Here is a 23737-nt window from a genome sequence, read left to right as displayed (position 1 = left end):
AATGTGGAGACAGAAGTAGCACAGTTTTCAGTTTATGCAAAAGCCCTTAATTTCCCTTTTAAACCAAACCAGATGTGCATATTCCCCTGGTATCTGGACCTTTACCTCATAAAAAGGAAACTAGATGCAGTAGGCAGACACAAAAGGAGCCTCTTGCTCGATAAGGAAAAAACCTCCAGAGCAAAATATTTTCTCTATTGTTGTATAACCACATTAAGTTCTGTCTTCCAGGGAGAAATTTACTCTCTGTCCTTCAGAGAAATTATATAATCTCAAAGTGTAATTTTTTTCTCACTTTGGACTGAAATGCTGTTTTTGTTCAGACAAAATGTGACAAATTCCTCTTGGGACCAAAACAGTACAACTGGACTGACTTACTGGTAATAAAATTTGATTAACGTCACACACAGGCTCATATTCATTGACAGACTGACTCACTCAGGACCAGTAGGTCACTGCTGCTGTGATGGAGAGGTGGCCTAATGTGCCAACAGACAAACCGCTACTGGTTCACTTCTCGCCGCAGCAGATACATGATAAAGTTGGTTAAGTAGCTTCACTGTCATTCTGCATAAACCAAATGCATGAGATGTAAATAATTAAAGCAATAACTCAGCCGTTGGAAATTGGTATCCGTTTTCCTCTTTGTTCATGAATGACTTTATGTTTGCTGCACTTAGAACTCAGTGTCAAATAGCTGTCTCACATTTCCAGTTGAGCAAACAAAAGAGTATGATTATATTAGTATGAGCCGTAATTGTCTCTGGTGATGAATTAACTGGAAATCTACCCAAAAACGACGCTGCTTAAAAACATAGTTTGGGTTTGGTAGTGTCTCCGTGAAGCTCTTTAAAGTTATGATGGCAACAATTATGCTATCCTCTAAACTATGCGGACAGGACATAAAATGTTCAGTTTAAATTTGCCCGCTGGATTCGTCTGTGGAATAGTTTTTGTGCCTCACGCCAGTGGCATCACAGCTTTCCAATTACAGCGAAAACCCCAGGATGCACTTCTGCTGACTGAGCATGGCATGCCGTCTGGGTTAAAGCAAAACCAATGCGCACAACGGGACATCAAACCACAGAGACACAGAGCAACCAGCGAGTCGACAGTTCTCCAAAACACGAGGGAATCCAATCTGTGAGAATGTTTCTTCATCCAAACTCTTCAAATACCAACAATAGCTTTAAAGTTCCACATTATCTTTATTTTATTCGGTGCTATAAATTACTCTGAAAGAACTCTTCAACTTCTCTTTCATGCCATCAGCTCCCTCAGAGGAGGTTGCAGTGCTTTTTGTGATTTAAGGGTTTTGGCAAATTCTACAGATAACAGTAGTTTTTCCACAGAGGTTTAGTGTTCACCTGGGAGATACTGTTTCTCTATAAAGATGCCTCTAATGTCAAACTGACAAACAAGAAGCTAAAAATGAAGAGCGACTTTAGTTTCAGGTTCACATCAGGACAACAAATGCACTAAATAATCTTCTCTGTTGCGTCACTTTGGAGCCATAACAATAATATCTGGATATTAAATTTTATTGATCTCAGCAAAGTTATGAAGGTTCAGTGTTCTTTTCAGCTTCACTGGCAACTGCTCATTAACACCACGACCTTTGACCTTTGTCCACTGCTGCAGGTGATGGATAAAAGTCTTGCTCAAAGGGAGCTCAGCAGACTGTTTCTTGTATGTCCAGTCTCCATTCATACTGCAGACCTTCATTTTTGACTTGCTGCTCAGGTCACATTTCGGTGCATGGCTGTCATTTTTAAACTACTGACACTGACAGCAAAAGAACAGATGTTTAACACTTGACGTTGGTGCTTCTCCCCATGAACAACGGTTTTTTTTTGGGGGTGGTGGTTTCATTTTCTGATTTAAGGGTTAAAGGACAGGGGGTGTTGTAGGTTCTAACATGAACAAGAATCAAAAGGTCCTAAAAAATGGGGAAAAAATGGAGTTCTCGTCTATTACACTACCCAGTTTGATTAGGACAGTGCTGTGTTATTGGTTTTTATAGCCTGGCTTTTTCATTTGCTCCACAATAATTGTTGCTCACCATGAATGTTCTCAAGAGACTTTTGAAAAATGTGATGTTATTCCTGTTTGCTGTTAATATTACTTTTCACTCTTTTCAGAACAGCTACAAAGAATTCAGACTGCCGTGTCATCGTGCAAAATGTTCTCTGGTCTGAAAAGAGTTTCAGTAGGAATTTAATGTTGATCCTTATTTAAAGCCCTTTCCTTGGGTGTCTTTTAGTGTTTATCTTACAGGAGTTTCTAGTGGTTTGTGTTTTGCTGCCACAGAGTATACAAGTGATCAAAGAACTGAGAAGCTGGCTGCCACAAATGTTTTTTATGTTTTAATCTTTCAGTAAAAAAAATGCCTCAAAGATAAGTACAATCCTATCTTTGGACTACTAGTATCTCAGGTCAGCCTTTCTAACAAGACGATTCTAAATCTTTCAAATTCTCAAAACGTTTTTTCAGTTAAACACAGATAAACAGAGTGAGTGCATTTATGAATTCATTTTACTCTCCTCCAGAATAACTGCCAAACCTGTGCTAGACAGTATATCAGTGAGGACTGCAGTCTGGCTCGTTTGTGGCCTTACTGTTGCTGGGATTGTGAGTTTCTGTCTATCTAAAGTCTGTCTGCAAACATGAATGAATTAGAGCTACTAATTTTAAAGACTTACGTGTCTTTCCCTTGTCTGACTTGCGCAGACCATCTCCCTCTGGATAAACTGGAACCACGGTCACAGTGTAGGGAGTGTTTGACAGCAGGTTCCTGAGGATGGTGTTGGTGGTGCCGCCTGATACCTGCTCCTGTTTACGCAGAGAAACAAAGCTATTAGTTATAATCAAGAAAACAGGGTCACATACACACAGCTGAACAGAGTGGTGGGTCTGTATAGCAGCAGGTAGCCAGAGCTGCAGCAGCTTTATGGTGCAGTGTCATTTTGTTACGGTTTTACAACATTTAAAAACTATAAAAAAGGCCCACAGACAAATGAAAACCAGACAGCAGACAACAGAAGAAAAAATATTCCACTAAAAGTTAGATTTTGTTCACCAAAGACTATCGCAAAACTAAAACAGGAAGAAAAATCCACAGCAGAAGTGTCAAATTTTCAGTAAATTGAGCCTTTTTCTGCCATTCTGGTAACAAAAAGCAGTACTTCTAAACTGGCAAAAGGCATGACACACATGTTCACCAACTACAATATCATTTATTTGTCTTTTTCACATGTATTCTATTATATATCAATAACTAGAGGTACTAACACAGGTCAGCATACAGTCAGAAGCATATTTCAGAAAAAAAAACATGAAAATCACTAAATGAACTGAACAGATGCAAAAATCTAAAGTAATTGTGGCCTATATTAGTACGCCAGCTGTTACATTTGCCAGCTGTAACTTGCAGAATTGCCTTCCGAGGATCTTTATTGATGCAAATGACAAATATGATGAGGAAGTCATAAGTCAGTGTGATATCTCACCATGTCCTCAGCGCCTCCAGATGCAGGGACGTAAAAGATGCGGTACTGGCGGACGTTGCCCTCCGCCGGCTCCCAGCGCACCTTGAGGGAGCTGGTGGTGGGATCAGTGACCTGGAGATTCTTCACTCCACCCAGAGCCTCTGTCAACACAACCGAGAGCCATTACATGTCTGTTCATTTCCTGTTTATGTTGCAGTCAGAGTCAGGTCAGACAGAGCGCAGTAAATTATGCCTAACGCTTTAACCTTGTCAGAGCAACAGATGGGTGACGTTTACCGCTTTAGGGTGGCTTCACCCAGTCTGCTGTCAAGCCTCAATCACAGGAAAGTCACATCTGCCGACTTTCAAATACTTTTCTTTGATGATCTAAGCTTAGTGGTACTGTTGTTGGGAAATGACCACAGCAGTTTTATATCAATGGTCATAATCCTGAATTTTCGAATTTGAGTATTGGGATCTGTCCTGAAAATGGTTTCTTCTGCAGTGGTTCAAACTTATTAGGACAAGTATCGGCAAAGCTTTTTGTAAACCAGATGAGCACACAGCTGCTCCACCTCAGCTGAACTCACTTGTCTTTCCGTTTTCCGACATGCGTTTTCCCTCCGCGTCAGAGTAGATGGGCACCACTGTCACTTTGTACTCGGTGTCAGGACGCAGTTCTCTCAGCACAGTGTTGGTCGTCATCCCAGACACCTGGGTCTGCGAAGGAGAAAACTAGTTTGTTCAGGGATTCAATTTATTTATCTCATTTGCCAAAGAGATTGGAAAGCCTCAAGCCCGTTACAGAGGATTTCCAACAAACAGGAATACACTAGATGGTTTGTGTGCATTTTATAGACATTTTCCCAAAAATCTAACTGACATGTTTGGTATCTTCAGAAAGTCTGCAAATTTACAATAAAGTTCTGTGGGTTTGAACAATATTTGGCTGCAGAGGAAGGCTCAGAGAAGTTTATGCTTAAGAATGAAGACGTAAATCTTATTTTTTCTTTCTTATGGTTCTCGCTTTAAGCCTCCCCTAATTAAGATTTAAGGATATGCCTGGTGATATTCTATACTTTTCGCTGCTCTGTTTGAGTCTTGCAGGACGGGCAACTAATGTTACCACCCCTTAAAACCCCTTAAACCATAAAAACTTAAACCTACAAAAATTTCAGTGCATATAGTTTATTTCCCGCCATGTCCATCATTCACTCTGGGTCTCCTGTTACTTCAGTGGCTGCTGGAATTTTGAGCTAATCAAAACAGCAAAACCCACTCCACTGTGTCACACAATGTCCCAGGAGTCTTGAAATAGACCCACACTCACAGCATTCAGCAGGAAAATGAAATTCCCATGAGTATCATTAAGTTGAATTTGTGATGTGAGCTTTAGGCTTGTATACTGTAGAAAAAACAACAATATGATTGTTTTATGATCTTAGACATAAATTAAGTTAACTTAGTGAGTAAACAGACTAATAAAGTGAGCAAACACACGAAATGAGCTCATCACAGAATCGAACTCTCCACTAATATTTGACATTGAGCACTCAGCTAAAGAAATTGTCCAAGAATTTAATGTTTTGTGGCACATTAAACAACTTGTACCACATAAAATGTGTTTTGCTGCATAATTATAAGCACTGTCAGTGACGGATGTGTGGAATCAGTCCCTCTGTCATGAACAGAATTATGATTGTGATTATGTTGTTTGTGTCAGAAACAGTCAAGCGAGATATAAGACTTTGGTTTAGTGAAGCGTGTGTTGTTCTGTCATCCTTGCAGACCGCTGAGAAAAGTTCAACTCAAATGATTCGTTTCAGCTTCAGTTCAGTTTGGTTGGGTCCCCAGCTCCTGCCAGAGCAGATGTGGGAATTCATGCAGTAAAATAGTTTAATTCAGAGTCATCAACCAACATAAATAAAATCAAATTCACAGCAGCTATAACAATATATAGAAACATGTTATGTGTCTTTTGAGAGGAAACGAAGCTCCACTATAACCCCCAGTATAATATCTATGTAAACTGACCATGCTGTCGGTTCCTCCAGCAGCGGGGACGTAGATGATTTGGTACTGCCTGACGTCGCCCTGGGCCGGCTCCCAGCGAACCCTCAGGGAGTTAATAGTGGGGTCAGTCACCTGGAGATTCTTCACTCCACCCAGAGGCTCTGAAAGAGACAGAATGCATTACAGCCTGACACAAGCCTCGCTGTTGGCTCCATCCTGCAGGGTGCACCGGATGGGTGGGGTTCACCTCAACAGGATGAAACAGATGTCCCAAAGTCAGGGAGGCTGTCAATCACAGAGCCTTTATTCCTTCTTTTGACATTCTAAAATGTCTGCTATTTAATGGGGACAGGACACTCCTATTAAACTGTATTTTTGACTTAAAAGAATTATTCACAGAAAAAAAAAAAACCTGTTTGAATAACTGCTGCAAATAATCCTTAGCATTTTTTTATCCTGCAGGGTGCACCAGATGGGTGAGTTTACCACATCAGGAGTGTTCAGATGCATGGGAGTCGGGGAAGTTGCCTAAACTTCCTGGCATTCATTGTGAACCGCAGACATTCATATAAACAAGAACTGTATCCTCACTGTCTGTTATATCATACATTTAAGATGGATTTTCATATTTCAGGACATTAACTAGAAACTTAGCTTACTTTACATTACTGGCAGGGTTCGCAGGCAGCCAGCGGTTTCAGTTCATGCCAGTACTCTAATAAAATCTACTTTCTTTGGCTAAAAGTATGTTATTGCAAACACCATTTCAAAAACCATACTTTTGGTGGTGTGTGCAGGGAAACTGCTCCAACTACCAGTCAGCTGCTGAAAAGATCACCAGATTTACCATCTGCGGCGAGACTCCTTGTTCTTCTTGTGGTTGCAGATAGTTCTTTATGACTGTTGTGTACATATTTGGGCTCGTTGTCATGCAGCAGAATGAATTAAATAATGACTTTGGTACTGCACGATAGATACAAATCCAAAAATTTGAAGTCCCTAAAAACGTTTACACAGTACAAGCTATTCTGTGGAGAATTTATGATTCAAGTTTTCTGTGAAGAACATAAAAGTCTGATAACAGTCTCTTGTTTAAAGCCAAAACTTGACTGAATGTAATTATTGGCAAACGGACAGAAACAGTAAAGTTTGTTTAGATCTTTGGTTAAGATGTTTACCTCAGCTTGATCACAATAAAGAATTACATTTTTATTCAATGAAATGTGGCACTTCTGACAAATAAGCAGTTGTGTTACATCATGCAGCCAAGACCACACATTTCAGGAATCTTCTGACTGCTTAAACTGTCATCTACAAAGATTCTACGTTGGCTGTGTTCCATTTGCACTCTAGTTATGTAGTGCCAAGGTTGGATAAAGCTAGAACAAAGGAGTGCAAGAATTATATAAGACTTCAGGTATGAAACACTGTAATCTGAGACAGCGACATGAAACGTTTCTGAAAAGATGGACAGGAGGTGTGTGTACAGATCTGAAGTTAGCAGCACCTCTGTTTCTGTTTCTTTTCTGTTCCCTGTTAAACTCATCTCATCTGTGTCTGAGTTGTTCTGAGCTGCAATAAAAAGCAAAGTTCAAATAAAAACAAAGATGCAGCAAATAAATAAATCTTGCAAACAATAGCGTGAAAAGAATAATTGGAGTTTTATAGTTGCCGAGTCTTGCAATAAAATATGGGTTCTTTGGATGTCGGAGTTCTTGAATGCATCATCTGGGAGAGATTTCCAAAGCAGTCCAAACTCATAACTGCAGGAAATAAATCTGCAAACACACAGTATCATTTGGAAAACGTTTGGCATGGTGGGGGTAGCATGGTTAAATGGAAGTAGCTGGTGTGATGTTAAATCTCGATCAGCTGATAGTCCAAGTGGTAGTGGGCGGTGAAACTGCTGTGAAAAACATCTTTGATACAGATTTTAAGATACGGCATCCTTTCTGTGACTTCAGCTAAACTGAAATCTGTTTGGTTCTTGATGATGTTGGGGAAACCTGGTGTGTTGTTTGCAGAATTAAAAGGAATATGAGCAATGATGGTGACTCTAACAGTAACTTCATGTCGGAAAATCACACCAATAAGATCCCTCATAAGATCTGAAGTCATGCTGTTTGTCTAACTTCTCTGTCTCCTGACACATCAAATCAAGAAGGTAGATACCAGTTACAGGGTCTTTAATGGCCTTAAACTAGCAAAAAATCCTTGAAAATAGTATTTTATTAAGTAAAATATACATAAAATTTAGAATAATTCTTCGTGTTCAGTCCTGCAGGGTGCATCGGATTTGAAAAGTATCAGCATCAGAGTAAAGGAAAACTTCACTCTTGGATACATTCCTGTCTTGGTTCATCTGCTAAACTCCCAGCTGACACAAACAATCCAACACAAAGCATGAGGAGCATTTTCACATTTGATTATTGGACTCTCTCTGGAACAATACACACATGCCTGCAGGAATGTGAGCCGTGTCCACTGCTGCACTCATTGTGCGTCAACGTGGACGAGAACTGAATGTCTTGAATGCTTCACTCACTTGTCTTTCCCTTCTCAGCCTGCCTTATGCCCTCCACATCTGGGTACACGGGAACAACAGACACGTTGTAGAGAGTGTCGGCGTCCAGGTTCCTCAGGATGGTGGTGGTGGTGCCGCCTGACACCTCCTCCTGTTTGACAAAATGTTAAAATCCTCGTCAGCACATTAGCGGTTGATCTGATTTAGGAGAGAGTGACTTTGTCCACAGTGACTCCAGTAAAGGAATGATGTTCCCTGGTCTTTACAGGGGAAGTAAACAGGGTAAGTAAGTGGTAACTGAACCTGGATATAAACCCTCAAATCAGTCAGTTAAAAAGTCTGAGTATTTCATAGTGAGCATTTGCTACCATTCGTTCTTCTCCTCCTGGCTGGGCAGCGTAGAAAACTTTGTAGCTTCGGACATTCCCCACCGCTGGATCCCAGCGGACCGTCAGCGTGCTGATTGTTGGGTCGATCACCTGCAAGTTCTTCACTCCACCCAAAGGATCTACAGAAGACGAGCAGGTCTGAATTACAGCTCAAAGGTAAAAATGATGACAGTCAACTCCTAATTGTTGTCTGCTTCTCTCTGTTCTCAGTTAGTCTTTCAAACAACCCTGACAAACAACACTTCAAACCAGAGCTCAAACCCAGACCTGCATCCAGCCCTGGTTGGGAGAAGGGCAGTGAAAAAGGGCTACATCATACTAAAGTCTCAGTGATGACAGCTTTGAAAATCCACAGTCATGTTGTCATAAAAGGAAAACTTCTTCTCCTAAAAGTTTGGATTTGGTTCTTAAAGCAAACACGCCTGATAGTTTTAATGTGGGCAAAGATGAGAAATCAAATCAATACAGTTAGCGAGGATGGGCTTTTTATTGTTACAAAACTGCTGGCTAATGCAGCTTTAAAAGCACCGACATTTGGACATTTGTCGTCTTTTATCCCCCCTCCCCTTTAGTCTTCTTTAGTTCTTGAGTCCACGTGCATGATAAAGTATTCAATGCTATTCTATTGTTGTTCTATGTAACTAAGAAAAACACATTCAGTGAGATGATTTCTGGAAACAGGCCATAAGCTTGGGCTGCAAATCAATCAGCAAACTCACTTGTCTTCCCATTTTCAGACTGGGGCTTCCCCTCCATCTCTGGGTAGACGGGCACCACAGTGACAGTGTACTCTGTGTTTGGCTCCAGGTTCTTCAGGACAGTGGAAGTGGTGGTGCCAGAAACTGAGTCCTGGTGGAGGAGGAAATAAACAGCCTTGAACTGGGTGAACTCTAAGATTTGGAGAAATCGTAAAAAGGCCACCGCCAAGAAAAGAAGGCTTTGGCAAACTCAGAAAGACTCTCAGAATGAACGATGTCACAAATTTTGTGTGTCGTGAGCCCAGTTTTCTTGGACGCAACATCTGTCTGTAGCTGTCTTTGTGCAGCTCAGTATCAGGAAGAGTAAAAGCTCAGAGATAAAAAATGGATTTCAGCACAAAGCTACCACTTCAAAAACTGCCCCGGCACAAACTGCGGCTTCAAACACAGCTCCAAACTGTCAGAAAAGACAGACTGCTTGCCTTCCTCTGCAGGCACTCCTTTAGGCTGCTGCATACATAAATTTGTTCTGTGTCCACTTAATCTAATAGTAAGCCTCATAAAAAGCCAACAGGCTGAGATAATTTTAGTTGTTTCCAACTCAAATTATCTTGCTTCACAACATTTCTGGAACTAAGTGACATAGTGTTGAGGGTAATGAAATGGACCCTGTCAAGACAATGTCACTGGTTTATAGTAAACAATTGGAACCTCCCTCCAAATCATTTAAACAATCCCTCTTTACTGTCAAATATTTTCCATTAGTTGGAAGACAATGTAGATTTTAAAGGAAGGTTTTAGTCTTTTGATATTTCAATATTGCAGCTTTGCCGAAACAAGAAATGAGAGTTCGTGCTTGAAACGACCTTGGAAACAAGCGTAATCATCTCATACCACTGGCACATCTCCACTTGTGTTGAGAAAACCTGAATTTGGCTCCAAAATTTGCTCACGCAGTACAGTACCTGCTCTTACTTAAAAACTGCTCTTGTATCCTCTTTGCAACGCAGTCATGAGCCGCAAAAAAAACTTCCAACTTAAAAACATTTAATTTTTGTCATTGCTGACATCAAATCAACAGAGCAAGCAAACTTTCCATCTTCGGTGAGGCAAGACTGGAACACGGTGCACATAAACAGCCTCATGTCAAAGCAGTAAACAACACAGTGGTGGATCAGCCTTTGTTTCTGCTGTTTGTATCATTCAGTAGTTTATATTCATTTTCACATGATGTTCTAATCTTTTATCAGATTCCCAAAACTTGCTTCAGTTGTGCAATCCATTACAACTGACATCAAGTTTACCATACTTTGTTATGCTACAGATCTTGATTGAGTCTTAATTAACTCCTCTTGTAGATTGTGGCACAAAAGTGAGTTCTAGATACTGATTGATTCCCTTGATCCTCAGACACTGCGCATGAAATCCAGCATTAATCACAATGCACCCATCTGGCACAGTACATACTGAAGACTAAACATGGCAGCTTCAAAACGTGAGGTCATCTACCTCAAGGTAAAAATTCAGGACCAGTTCATGATGCAAATAAAATCTGAAACGCGAATATTAATGATACAAACTCACTGCCATGGTCTTTTAAATTGCAACACAGAAATATCTAAAACAAAACATTATTCACAATAGACTAATGGAATCAAAATTTGACCACAGCAAAAGAATAAATAATGGTCTGTTACAAAGAGGCAGAGGGAGGAATGTTAATTTTAGTAGACATGAGTGGTTGGAATTAAAGTAAATATATCACGTTTCCGACTAATAAATAAAGCATTCAGCCTCTGGTGAAAGTCCATCATCTGGGACTGTCAAATTTTGACAAATAAAAGTGGCAGATTTCCAAAAATCACCTCATTTTACAAAATGTGCCAAACCTAGTGAAAAAATATGTATATGTACGAGGTCTTACCACATCCTGGTCTCCTCCAGCAGCCGGGACCCAGATCACAATATATTCGCGTACGTTTCCCTCTGGGGGCTCCCAGCGGACATTCAAGGTGCTGGTGGTGGGATCGGTAACCATCAGGTTCCTCACGAAACCCAGCGGCTCTGAGCAGAGGCACGAAACAGGGAGACAAAGTCAGCACTTGGATGTGAGCATCACACAGCTGCTGTCTAGTCAGAGGTTACTGCTGTCTAGGGGACAGTCTGTTCAGAGGCTGAATACCAGGAAAACTGTTGTTTTTTGGTTTATTTTCCTATAGATCTGCTGGTTCAGACTCAGTTTTATTCAGCTGTTAACGAGATCGAAACTTCTGTATATTTGTAAAACCACTGGGAAGTAATTCTCTGGGCCCGTCACTGAAAAAAATCCCTGCTAAAGTCATTAATCAACGGCAGTATTATGTAAAAAGACTTCCTTACTTGAATTGACAAACTACATTTGACACCGTTAGTGCTGTCGATGTTGTATTACTTAATTGTATGTTAATTTTTTATTTCATTTTATGATATCTTAAACAGTTTAGTTCTCCTTTTTATTGCTGTTCTTTTTGGTAGCTGTTCCAGTGCGTTTCATTGGCTGTGTAAAACACTTTGAACTGCTTTAGGGTGTGAAGTGTAATACATTTATAAAGCTGTCCTCACTCCTTTAATTATCTTTTATTTGGAGAACAAAAATAAGAAATAAAATGACACAACTGATAAGGAACGACTTCACAGAGGAAGTAATAACTGAAAGACAAAATCAGGAACAAATTAGACTAATAATTACATCATAAGAGATGCTAGAAGAGAAAACAAAATTAAGAGCCAGAGAGAAAGAAATAAGACTCTGCACTTGGGATGTAAATGATTCATTGTTAATCGACTAATTGCCAAGTAAGTCATTAAAATATATAAACCGATAATGCAGAAGATAACGAGTTGGCAGTCAGAAAATGCTTTATAGATTGGCTAAGAACCTAGTGACTTGACTAACAAGATGGGGCTACGGGTGTGTTTGCTAACTGCATGTACAACCTGCACAAATTGTGAAACAAGTAAACCTCACACTTCATCCAAGAAAGGAAAACTTCACTGTCTGCCGGTTTGTGCTAACTGTGTCCGTCTTATTGATGAACTCTGCACAATAAAGTTGTGAAAATTCTCCTGTGTTATTGTCTAGTTTGACTAGCAATTGGGGCACATGCTAATGCTAAACTAGTATCCTGAAATGCTAGTACAAAATGGAAGCTGAGTGTCAACGCTGTAGCTGAATGCCGCTTAACAGTCAAGACCAGCCAAAGCCGAACTGCACATTTCCACAGACTACAGATTGTTAACATGTCCAACTATTAGTTGAGGAAACTGTTAAAATTGCTTCCTGGCTCTGCATAATAGCAGAGACATCGGAGGACCATGGTGTTTATGGCAAAGGCCAAAATGTATCCATAACCAACTTTTGCCAAACAATATTCCCCATAGAAAGTGTATTTTCCACTGAATATCTGCATTTAAAGGGTAATTGAAACAATGAAACCATATAAAATGAAAGATATACTAGCAGTAAAAATGTAAACATTACCTCCAGCCCTGCTTAGGTTATAAGGAAGGCTAAAATCAGCGTGCCTTTTTTTAATCTTTATCAATTGCACGGCATCAAAATCAATCTTTTTCCATAAAGAGCCCTGAAGCAGCTCTTGCTCATCAAGAGTGCAATGGGAGAAAAAACTCTCTCTTTTTGAAGGTTTAGGTACTTTTCATGGATACTCACTTGTCTTGCCGGTGTCAGACAGGGTTGGTCCATCTCCCTCTGCGTAGACGGGCACCACGGTGACGGTGTAGCGGGTGTCTGGCAGGAGTTTATCCAGGATGGTGGAGGTGGTGCTCTCTGACACTTGCTCCTACAAAAGACACATGTGGTGAAATCCACACTCTGCATAACTGCCCTTTACCAAGTGGCTAAATTCCTATCAGCGGCAAATGCTCTGACCTTTTGGCAGGTGAAAAGACAAACGTCCCCCAAAGGAATCAGCTGGGTTTCACAAAAAATGCATATCACTTTACTGCACTGAAATGGCTACTAAAGTGTGCATTGTTGAAGGTGGAAAATGATGTTTGTGCTCCAGTTACAAAATATTCCAGCACTGAAAATGTCCGAATATGTCACATGTTTTGTTTTTGTCATAGAAAGTCTGTTAAAATAGCATTGAAACTATCATAACACGCAGAGATTTCCCTCTGAAAATTGACTGAAAACTACTGATATGTCTAAATTTCCAAATAGTTTGGCCACTACAGTCCACTTACTTAAAGCAACTTTATATTTAACTTAACTTTAACAAAATAAAACTTTACAGCACAACTTTCACAGCTGGTATGTGTAGCTTTTTTCAGTTTTCTGCATGAAAATGATGCAAATTTAAGTCTACCTGAAATTGTTGCACGTTTTTCTTTTTAACTGAAGAGGCACCATATGGACCCATATGAACAGAACTAATATTCCTCTGGCAAAGGAGCTAAAATCCCTCTGAAAAATTTACTCTGACACCGAAGTTGTGTAATCGGCAGAGACAAACGAATGACTTCTAAACAGACAACCCCGAGCAGCCAAGTCATCAGTCAGCTGATTCTAGAGATGTTATTTCATGGCTCTTTACAGCCTGAACCTCACTGATGGAAGGATTTACACATACTTGTTCAGTACAATATGCACTCCAGAGAAATAACCCTGCACATATGCCATACAGCAATGAAGGATTGACTTTGCCAAAAGGATTTATAAGGTATTGTGTGGCAACTGTGGGATTATTCTGTCAAAAAGCATGACATCACTAAATCCCTGCTGAAACCTTTGATCATGCTGTTTCTTTTGAGGCGTGGTGGTTCAGAGAGAGTCTGACAGCTTTTTTATTAACTTCTGCTGTAAAGTGCCTTTGACATGTCAAAACTGACTAACTGTCCAAGCAGCATATTTTTAAAAAAATGTTTTGTGTTACATTTCCTTCTGAAAATGTGAAGAGACTTTTACTACAAGCATTAAAATGTTTCATCAGAATTTCATGAAGTGCAAAATTCCAGGGAGGCACAGTTTACATTACTAGACCCACGGACTGTCAAAGTCACATTTTGTCCTCATGTTCAGTGTTTCAACAAGCAGCGGGTGCTTCACAGTCAAACAGCGACAGCCAGTCAGAAATGAATCAACTGAAAAAGACACTTCCCTGAACTCAGTATTTTAATTTTGCGGTATTGTATGATAGTTCAAATATGAGAACTAATCTCAATCGGAACAAACTCCCAATGATAAAATCTACACTGCCTGGTCACTATTAATATGTGCAGATATAATGATGCAACAGTCTAGCTTTATTATTATTATTATCTCATTTTTTTTCTCATACACCAATCTAATTTAATGAATAAATCTGAAAGTTCATTGTAATTCAGGGGAAATACACTAAACCCAACTTAAAGTCAATTTAGAAGTCTGAACTCGGATCAGCTTCCGTATCTTCAACTGTATTTCATTTGAGTTGACTCAACTTTGCTCAGGTTAAATTTATTCGACTTGTGACATTATCTTAAGAAGACTTCAGTCAGCTTGATTCAAGTTAACCAGACTCAAATTAACATGGTTTGACATGGTTTGACTTAACTCAAGTTGACTCAGCTCTGCTCCAGTTTAATTGGCCTCATGTTATCTTCAGCTGACTTGACTTGAGTTAACCTGCCCAGGCTATTTTAGCTTGACTTAACTCAAGCTAACGCTTTTCACTCAGCTGAAGTTGACTCTAGTTGAGTTAATTTAAGTTGGCGGACTCAAGCTATCTGAGCTAAACCTGACTAACGTTTATCCAACTCACTTGATTTAAACTGACTAAACTGCTGAACTTTAGTTCACTAGACTTGAGCTAACTCAACTCAAGATAACTTACCTGGACATATAAGTCAGCTTCTGACTTTACAAGACTGGTCTCAAGGTTAATTAGCTGGACTAGACTCAGCTCAACTTAACTAGACTTGACTCACAATAAACCAAGTTGACTGGACTGAAATTAGTTCAGCTTCGGTTAACTTGATCTGACCAAAGTTAACTCAACTCAAGTTAATTTGAGTCTCGTTCATTGAATGTGATTTAATACAACTTCTCTTGTGCTGATCGCAGTAAACTTTACTGGACTTCACTCCACATAACTTATCTTGACCAGGCCTTTAATTTCAACTGTCCATATTTTGAATTGGATCCTATTTTTCTCTGTTGTGCTAATTTACTGTTTGCTGCTATTTGTTGTTGAATTTATTGAATCCATCAGAAGTAACCAGTGGGTGAGAAGAAAATTTCTATTGGCATTTTTGCATATTATGATAAATTTCTCACAGGAGTTGTCACAGCGGAAGGAGCAGTAATTTAATGATTTCATGTGAGAACTTTGTATAAACAGTGGGAGGATCTTACCACAATTTCCAGTCCACCATCTACAGGAACGTAGATCACTTTGTAGCCCTGAACATTGCCATCAGCAGGATCCCAGTTTACAGTGAGTGTGGTAATGGTTGGATTGGTCACCCTCATTCCAGCCACTCCACCCAGAGGCACTAAGAGCAGAAAAACGGTGAGCCATTTGGTGAGAATGTGTTTCTGTCAATAATCTATATATAAATGCTCAAGTACCGCGGTAACCTACATGTCTTTCCATCCTCAGACAGACGTTTTCCTTCCCTGGCAGGGTACACAGGTAACACTGACACTGTGTACTGTGTATCGGGCATCAAGTTCCTGAGGATGATGGTGGTGGTGCTTGCAGGGACTTGTTCCTGTTTAGCAAGATTCACAGTAAAAAGAAATTTAAAATCTTGGTCTCGTAACTGGCCTCTCAATGAACATCCTGGAGGTAAGAGCTACAGCAGATGCAGAGTCTCACCATCTCCTCTCGCCCGCCAGCAGTCGGCACATAGAAGACCTTGTAGAGGCGAACAGCTCCGTCAGCTGGCTGCCAGTCCGCAGTCAGAGACGTCATCGTGGGGTCCTTCAAAATCAAGCCCTTCACTCCTCCCAAAGGCCCTAAACAGGACAGTAGGTCAGGTTTCTCATGACATTTATGGACCTGGGCTGTCTGAAGATCCTGAATAAACCATTCCAATCTGTTGTGTTGACATCATGACTTAATTATGTTTATCTTGAGAAACCTCGAGGGGTAACAAGCCTATTCATAGATCACTAAAATAAAGGTGTTGCTAATTTGTGCAACCCAGTTTAATTTAATTCTGAAACTTCTACAACATCCCCTTTTTAATGAACACAACAGGCTTGTTTTGAAGTTTGGCTCATCTTATTTTTATCTCAAAATGTCTTTGGTGTTATTCAAGATGTCTTGTGTGCAAAAGACAGATGAACAGATGTTTAAGGTGATACTAATTTGCAAACTCAAGGTGCAAACAACTCCTGGTGACCTCCTTGTTCAAATAACATATTATACCTGCTGTAAATATAGTTCCAGAAATACATAGTGCCCAAACAGCTCCATCAGTTAGCTGTTAAAAGCTTCATTCTTACTTGTCTTTCCGTTTTCAGACATCATCTTTCCATCTCCTGCAGCGTAAACTGGCACCAGGGAGACAGTGTAGAGAGTATCGGGCTGCAGGCCTCGCAGGACGGTTGTGGTCGTGCCTGCTGACACTGTTTCCTGAGTTTAACAAGAAATTACACCAATTAGCTTCTTCTAGGACAAGAAATAAACATGCAACTCGAAATAATGATGAAAATTGTTTAGTTTAATTAACCCTATTTAGTCACAAAGTGTTCCAGTCCATTCAGATGCATGGGAAACAAGGCAGGATCAGCACATTAACCACGATAAAAGTGTTGCGAAATATCCCATATTCATCCGTGGCTGTTGGCAACATGCACAAATCAGTAGCAGCTAACGTTTAGGCTTTGTTACACAATATACTGGAAATAAGTAGCAGGGAAAAATATTAGTGGGAGGTTCTGAGATTAAGACAATGAAAATTATGAGTCCAGTTTGGGCTCTCGTCACAAACATTAATGGAAGAACATGTTTTTGATCACATAGACTTCAGAGTATCAGTATTATCAAACACACAGGTTAAAATTTCAGCTTCACATCTAACTCTGCACAGTCTCAACAGACAGGAAGCTGACAATGTTCCTACCAGTCCTACCATGCTCTCAGCTCCTCCGGCGGCAGGAACATAGAGGACTTTGTACTCCTTCACTCGGCCCTCAGCTGGCTCCCAGCGCACGTTCAGGGTGGTCATGGTCGGGTTCAACACCTGCAGATTCCTCACTCCACCCAGAGGCTCTGAGGGAACACAAAGATGTACTTCATCCACAAATAACAACAGAAACTACTGCAAACTTTTCAAACTATCCTGACTGCAGCACAGTATCAACTGGGTTCTTAAGATTTTCTGTGCTTGGATGTGAATCAGATTCATACTAGTTTTTCCATCTGCAGAGATGTCTGTGCTGACCGCCGTGGCGTACACGGCTGCAACGCTGACGGTGTACGGAGTGTCGGGCTCCAGCTTCTGCAGGACGGCGCTCGTCTTCTTCCCACCGACCTGCGTCTGTTCACAGGAAACATGTCAGCAGTGAGAGTCGGCAGAGGAACTTTTCCACATCAGAGCAGCACGGCAGTTTATCAAGGCCAACTGACGGGTGGCTGACTCACGAACAAGACTGTCAAAGCCAGCACACACGTCTCTGGCAATGAATGATGATGATGACATTATTAACATATGGTAATGGAGTCTGTGTCAATGTCTAAAGATGTGGGGTTATTCTGCTTGTAGAAGTTACAAGACCACATCAAACATACATGGCTCCTCCGGGGTAGAAAGGAGGAAACTTGTAAACATAATTTTACCTGTTTTATTGAAAGTATTTGCTAGTTTAAATCTGAGATAATGATAGAAAAGAACGGACCACAGAGAGTTCTTAACAGTACTCAGTGGAAACATGTCTGTTTATGATGTTGCCTTCAGGAATGCATCTCCAGCTTGTAAAACAAATATTCGAAAGGTTGGTTTTATTCAAAGTTGTTATGTAGTGACCATTAAATAGACTGGATATGGCCTTTCATCATGTTTACCATTTATGTCTGTATTGAATGTTGCATTGTGTGTGGACGGTTGAAGATGTTGTTACTGTCACTTACACTGAACTGCACGTTGACGTGAAGTCTATATTTTTCCCTACTGGAAGGATGAATTTAGAAGTAGTTTTTCAGTGACGCACACAAAAAAGTTTCTTCTCCTGTTGTCTAGTAATCAATTTAATCTAATTTACAACTTGGGATTAACGACATGACCTATAGAGAGTATGTTTACAGTGAGTATGTGAGTTTTTGCCCAGCTATGACTTTATGTGAGCAGAAGGTGACATTGCATTCCAAATGTAAACTTCTCATTTGTACATTGTGCACAATTAGATAATACATGAACAAAACAGTTTACTGTAAAATGATCAAATCTACAAATCTTAAAGAGCAAGGTAAAGTTATTATCTTCAGGGTTAGGTTCTGACCATTTTTTAAGCTTTTTGTTGTGATCTGCTTTTGTTTCTGGAGTGACTTTTGTTCACCACTTACACACTCAATTCAAAGTCAAAAGAAGCAATATATGCATCCAATGCTGTTATTTTTATTTCATCTTACTGGTATAAGCCCCACTGTGCTGTTTTCCTTGAACTGCATTCATACTGTAGCTGTATTTAGTTGCTGTTACTGAGTATTCCCTGCTGCTGTTACTTGTCAATGTAAGTTTTCCTTTGTAGAACATATGGACTTTTTCTGTGAAACAGTCACACGAAACTCAAAGTATCTCATGCCAAGTCATTTTGTTCATCTTCACAGTGGATCATTTTTAAGTATTGGACATCAAGTAATGAACATTCAGGAGCAGCTTTCATAAGCTGTCAGATGAAGAGTTACAGAAGACGGGCTGCACACCTTCAGCTCCTCAGCAACTTCACTGCATTTTGCTGCTGCCTGGAAAACTACTTGCATTGTGTGCAGCGTGAATCTGATCACTCATGACATGTTAAAACAACAGGAGTTTGTTTGGTTGCACTGGAATCAGAAGTTGATCTCTTATGGCTGCTCAGTGACTATTTGATGTCCTCACATCAACCAGGACTCAAAGCATCGGGAGTTTAATGTCTCTAAGCCTGCAGACACTTATCCCTGCTCTCGTCTCTTAGTCTTCCAAAACTAAACTTAAGCTCTAAAATACAGAGTGTGATTCGCTGTTTCTGAGGGAATGTCCGGAAACTATTTACATTACTTACACATGAGTAAGTAAAGCATTTCTCTACATGGGAATCCAAATAGGCCTTTGGGAAACCCCAAGCAACAACTCTGCAGTAAATCATGAAATGGATACAACACTGTAAACACATTCACAGAGGACATAAACTGTTTGTATGGTAGGGAGGAGATAAATGACAGAGGATATTACATCACGATTACATCAGTATGTACAGTATGTGGGTGGTTCTAAATTCTGAGATACAAGCATAAAACCAATGTCAAGCTCGGCAGTTGTTACCTATTTCTGTTTCCACAAGAAATCAAGGAAATTATCTGTTTATTTATTCGTTATCCCTGCTTCTCTTATTACAAAAAACAGAAATGTTGCTCCTTAATTTGGTTGTTTAATTACTTTAAAGGACTCCGGCTTTTCATAAGCATATTTTTTTGTCTTCAGTTCGTAATTTCAGTAGCATTTTGTTTTCTAAGCTGAACTCAAACTATCAAAAAACTTTTTTTCCTCTGTACTTTAAAGGACTTTGCAACTTGTGTTTTGATAATGACCTTTAAATATACATTTTTCAAAGCTCTTTTCATTGTTGATGGTTTAAACATTTGATAAGATTGACTATTAAAGGGTAAGTGTGACAAAATTCAAAGCAGGACTGTGTCTGTAAATACTACAGATACGCATAATGTAAGTAAAATATGTCCCTCTGGACTTAGGAAGCAGCCCATTTTTATATACAATTCCCAAGCTGGATGTTTTCTCTTTGTTTTAGAGCAGTGAGGAAACCCTGAGCTCATCCATAAAACAAACAAACATCTTGTCCTGCATCATATGACTGATGTTGGAGACAGCAAGCCTGCAGACAACAACATGACACCAGATGCTCTCAGTCTTCTGGTAAACACATCTGACGTCGTGAGGGGATCAGAGCCCCATTAGGCAGATTCGTACCGCTGACATCATGATTCGATCCTGACACATTGTTTGGGGGAACACTGTCATAACATCTCAGAGACACAATGAAATCTGTAACTCTCTCAGATTCTTTTCATACTGCCCAAAGCTTCCTTTCATGTTATTTCCAACGCTCATCGCTTGTTAAGTCACCGTGCAGGAATGTGATTTTGGCGGTCAAACGTGGGACTCCTTGAACTCGCCATCACGCTGCAGGATGCGGTCATTAACCACACGTCAAAATACTGTACAACAACGAGATTCGGAAATCTCTTGAAGAGCTCTGGCCGAGTTTTACTGACCTCTGCTAGGATGTCTTCGCATCTCAAGAGAAAAATTAGATTTGAAAACTAAATCCAGCTTGCACTATAAATGCAGCGAGTTTCTGGCAGCTCCTGCACCCAGAGGCGCCTCTACTGTGGGTCACATTTCAAGCTAAGTTGATCATCCATCCATCCATTCATCCATCCATTTTCCTCCGCTCATCCGGGGCCGGGTCGCGGGGGCAGCAGGCGAAGCAGGTCGTTCCAGACGTCCCTCCCCCCAGCGACGCTTTCCAGCTCTTCCTGGGGGATCCCGAGGCATTCCCAGGCCAGACGAGATATATAATCTCTCCAGCGAGTTCTGGGTCTGCCCCGGGGTCTCCTCCCAGACGGATGTGCTCGGAAAACCTCCAGAGGAAGTCTCCCTGGAGGCATCCGAATCAGGTGGCCAAACCACCTCAACTGGCTCCTTTCGATGCGAAGGAGCAGCGGCTCCACTCCGAGCTCCCTCCGGATGTCTGAGCTCCTCACCCTATCTCTAAGGCTGAGCCCAGCCACCCTACGGAGGAAGCTCATTTCGGCCGCTTGTATCCGCGATCTTGTTCTTTCGGTCACTACCCAAAGCTCATGACCATAGGTGAGGGTTGGAATGTAGATGGACTGGTAAATCAAGAGCTTCGCCTTACGGCTCAGCTCCCTCTTCACCACGACGGTTCGGTACAACGCCCGCATTACTGCTGACGCCGCACCAATCCGCCTGTCCATCTCTCGCTCCATTTTCCCATCACTCGTGAACAAGATCCCGAGATACTTAAACTCCTTCGCTTGGGGAAGCAACTCCCCCCCAACCCGGAGGAAGCACTCCACCGGTTTCCGGCAGAGAACCATGGCCTCGGACTTGGAGGTGCTGATCCGCATCCCTGCCGCTTCACACTCGGCTGCAAACCGCTCCAGTGCGTGCCGGAGGTCATGGTCTGAGGATGCCAACAAAACCACATCATCCGCAAAAAGCAGAGAAGCGATCCTGAGGCTCCCAAACCGAAAACCCTCCCCACCACGACTGCGCCTTGAAATCCTGTCCATGAAAACCACAAACAGGATTGGAGACAAGGGGCAGCCCTGGCGGAGTCCAACACCCACCTACTCGGCTAAGTTGATCAATTCAGTATCTATTTTATCTAGTTTTGCTACTTTAACTGACAATTTCCGACCTGTCCAGGGTGTCCCCTGCCTTCGCCCGAGTCAGCTGGGATAGGCTCCAGCACCCCCCGCGACCCTAGTGAGGATAAAGCGGTGTATAGAGAATGGATGGATGGAACTAACAATTTTCACTGCAGGAGACCTTTTACAGAAGAACATTTTACTCCATTTAACTTATCTAATAATTAGATAAAAGTGGGTGTTTGTTGGGTAAAAAGTTTTCATATTAGTGACATTATCTACGAAGGATTTACGCTCAGTTTGCAATTTCTTAGGTACAGCTAGCTAAAACTAATGCAGTGTTGAACTGTCCACTGAACTCAAAAAGTCGTTCTGAAGGGTGGAGAGTATGGTGCTGTTGAACTCTATTTCACTACATTAAAAGGTGGATCTATTGTTTCGGACTTCCCATTTCTAACCAGGGCATCTGCAGACTTATGGGGGGCAAAATTAGATGGTAAGTTTATGAGATATGTTTTTTAAAGAAGTATATTCATTGAAAGCTATTTTATTGAAATATCCACATCAGTGACTCAGAAAAGTTTACAAGGATCAGAACTTGTTTTTGCCGCTAACACAAATTTTATGTGAATTTTAGAATAATGTTGAAAACATCTGCATGGCTAAGTTGTATTCTCCCACCACGTTAAAGCCAAATAACTCAACAAAAAGCAGGAAGAGGAGTGTGTCCACGAGTTTTTGTTTTTCTCAGTGCATCTTTCATTTAAGTGTCACGTCCATTTTTACAACTATATGATGTAAGGACTGGCAGAAAAAGAATGATTTTTCTCTATAAATGTTTTATCATTTATACTTCTCGTGAATTATAGTTCAATTTTACCACTTTAAGCTGAAATGGATTTGTTTATTAAATAAATGTCTTATCTCCCCTTTTGTGTAGCACTATGAACACATACAGGAAATATTAACATTTACTTCTCGACAGTGTTATGCCCTGATTTATTTAACTTTTGGGGCAGACATCCCTAAATACCTCAAAGATTTCTTGAGTCAGATACTTATTTTAGAACAATGCCTGAGAATAAAACAGCATTTCCCTTTATAGCGCTTTAAGCTGCTTTCCTTGAAGAGCACTGTCATTTTTCCGTTCTGGAGATCCTGAAATTGCATTTCAAGTGGGACAGACAGCATCTCCCCAAATCCAGAAGTCCAGAATTGATTTGTTTCTATACGTGCTTTGGAACTCATGCAGCTCACAGCTCTGACAGATTTAAACCTCTCCATCATATTGAGATATTCATCGATCTGTCATCGATAAGCTAAAGCAGACCGAAGATTTTCCCAGTGGTCAATAAGCAGCACAGCCGGGAACGACCGCAGCTCAACAACAGCAGGACAATGCCTCAGTTTGTAAGAACATATACAGAAAATACACCCGCAGAAGGAATGCAGTCACATTGTTCTTCACAAACAGATGATAACCAGAGTGGGCCCACAAGACGGCAGAGAGGGATTCATTTTCTGGTAAATCTCAAATTTACAAAACAGTCCTTGAACTGAAGCCATGTTGGGTGTAAAAACTTAAGTAAACATCTCTGAGATCTCACAAGTCATCCAATTGTTCCATGTCAGTGGAGCAGCTCCAGCTATTGTCTCTTGATAAAATGAAGAGCCAAGCGGTTATGTATGTGACTTTTTGTGTGTTTTATGTGAATTCTGCTGCTTGGTGCCGCTGGCTGACAGCGGACAATGCTACATGAAGGTTTGATGGATAAATTATGACGCAGCTTTACTTTCCATGAGTCTCATCTGACAGAAAATAAATCCTACTGTGATCAAAAATGAGGGATTCAAAGTACTAAAAATTAGTTAGCTAAAAAATATATAGCAATGTCAACACATACTCAGTTTTATTGGCAAAAACACTTTGTTCACTTAACCTTTATTTCTCTCTCTTATTTATTCATTACTACTACAGAATGTGGCTAAAACATGTACTGGCTTGTCTGATATTCTTCTATCTACC

At 40.6% G+C, this 23737-nt stretch overlaps 1 protein-coding gene across 5 annotated transcripts in view; it reads right to left on the bottom strand.

The window, feature by feature from the left end:
- Positions 1-23737, bottom strand: part of col12a1b (collagen, type XII, alpha 1b) — a 153979-nt gene that overhangs the window by 60611 nt on the left and 69631 nt on the right. For 4 of the 5 annotated variants that reach the window (XM_051960986.1, XM_051960984.1, XM_051960981.1 and 1 more), the window contains 15 exons: positions 17512-17641; positions 17234-17373; positions 16605-16734; positions 15973-16112; positions 15736-15865; positions 15507-15646; positions 12822-12951; positions 11037-11176; positions 9134-9263; positions 8394-8533; positions 8047-8176; positions 5523-5662; positions 4079-4208; positions 3510-3649; positions 2703-2832 (listed from right to left, as the gene is read on the bottom strand). In XM_051960986.1, coding sequence (XP_051816946.1) covers positions 2703-2832; positions 3510-3649; positions 4079-4208; positions 5523-5662; positions 8047-8176; positions 8394-8533; positions 9134-9263; positions 11037-11176; positions 12822-12951; positions 15507-15646; positions 15736-15865; positions 15973-16112; positions 16605-16734; positions 17234-17373; positions 17512-17641 — 2020 coding nt within the window. The remainder of the gene's footprint in view (positions 1-2702; positions 2833-3509; positions 3650-4078; positions 4209-5522; positions 5663-8046; positions 8177-8393; positions 8534-9133; positions 9264-11036; positions 11177-12821; positions 12952-15506; positions 15647-15735; positions 15866-15972; positions 16113-16604; positions 16735-17233; positions 17374-17511; positions 17642-23737) is intronic. The other variant, XM_051960985.1, reaches the window with a different exon arrangement.

The sequence above is a fragment of the Acanthochromis polyacanthus genome, chromosome 16, assembly GCF_021347895.1.
Source record: "Acanthochromis polyacanthus isolate Apoly-LR-REF ecotype Palm Island chromosome 16, KAUST_Apoly_ChrSc, whole genome shotgun sequence".
Taxonomy (NCBI): Eukaryota; Metazoa; Chordata; class Actinopteri; family Pomacentridae; genus Acanthochromis; species Acanthochromis polyacanthus.
This window is presented reverse-complemented; position numbering and strand designations above follow the sequence as displayed.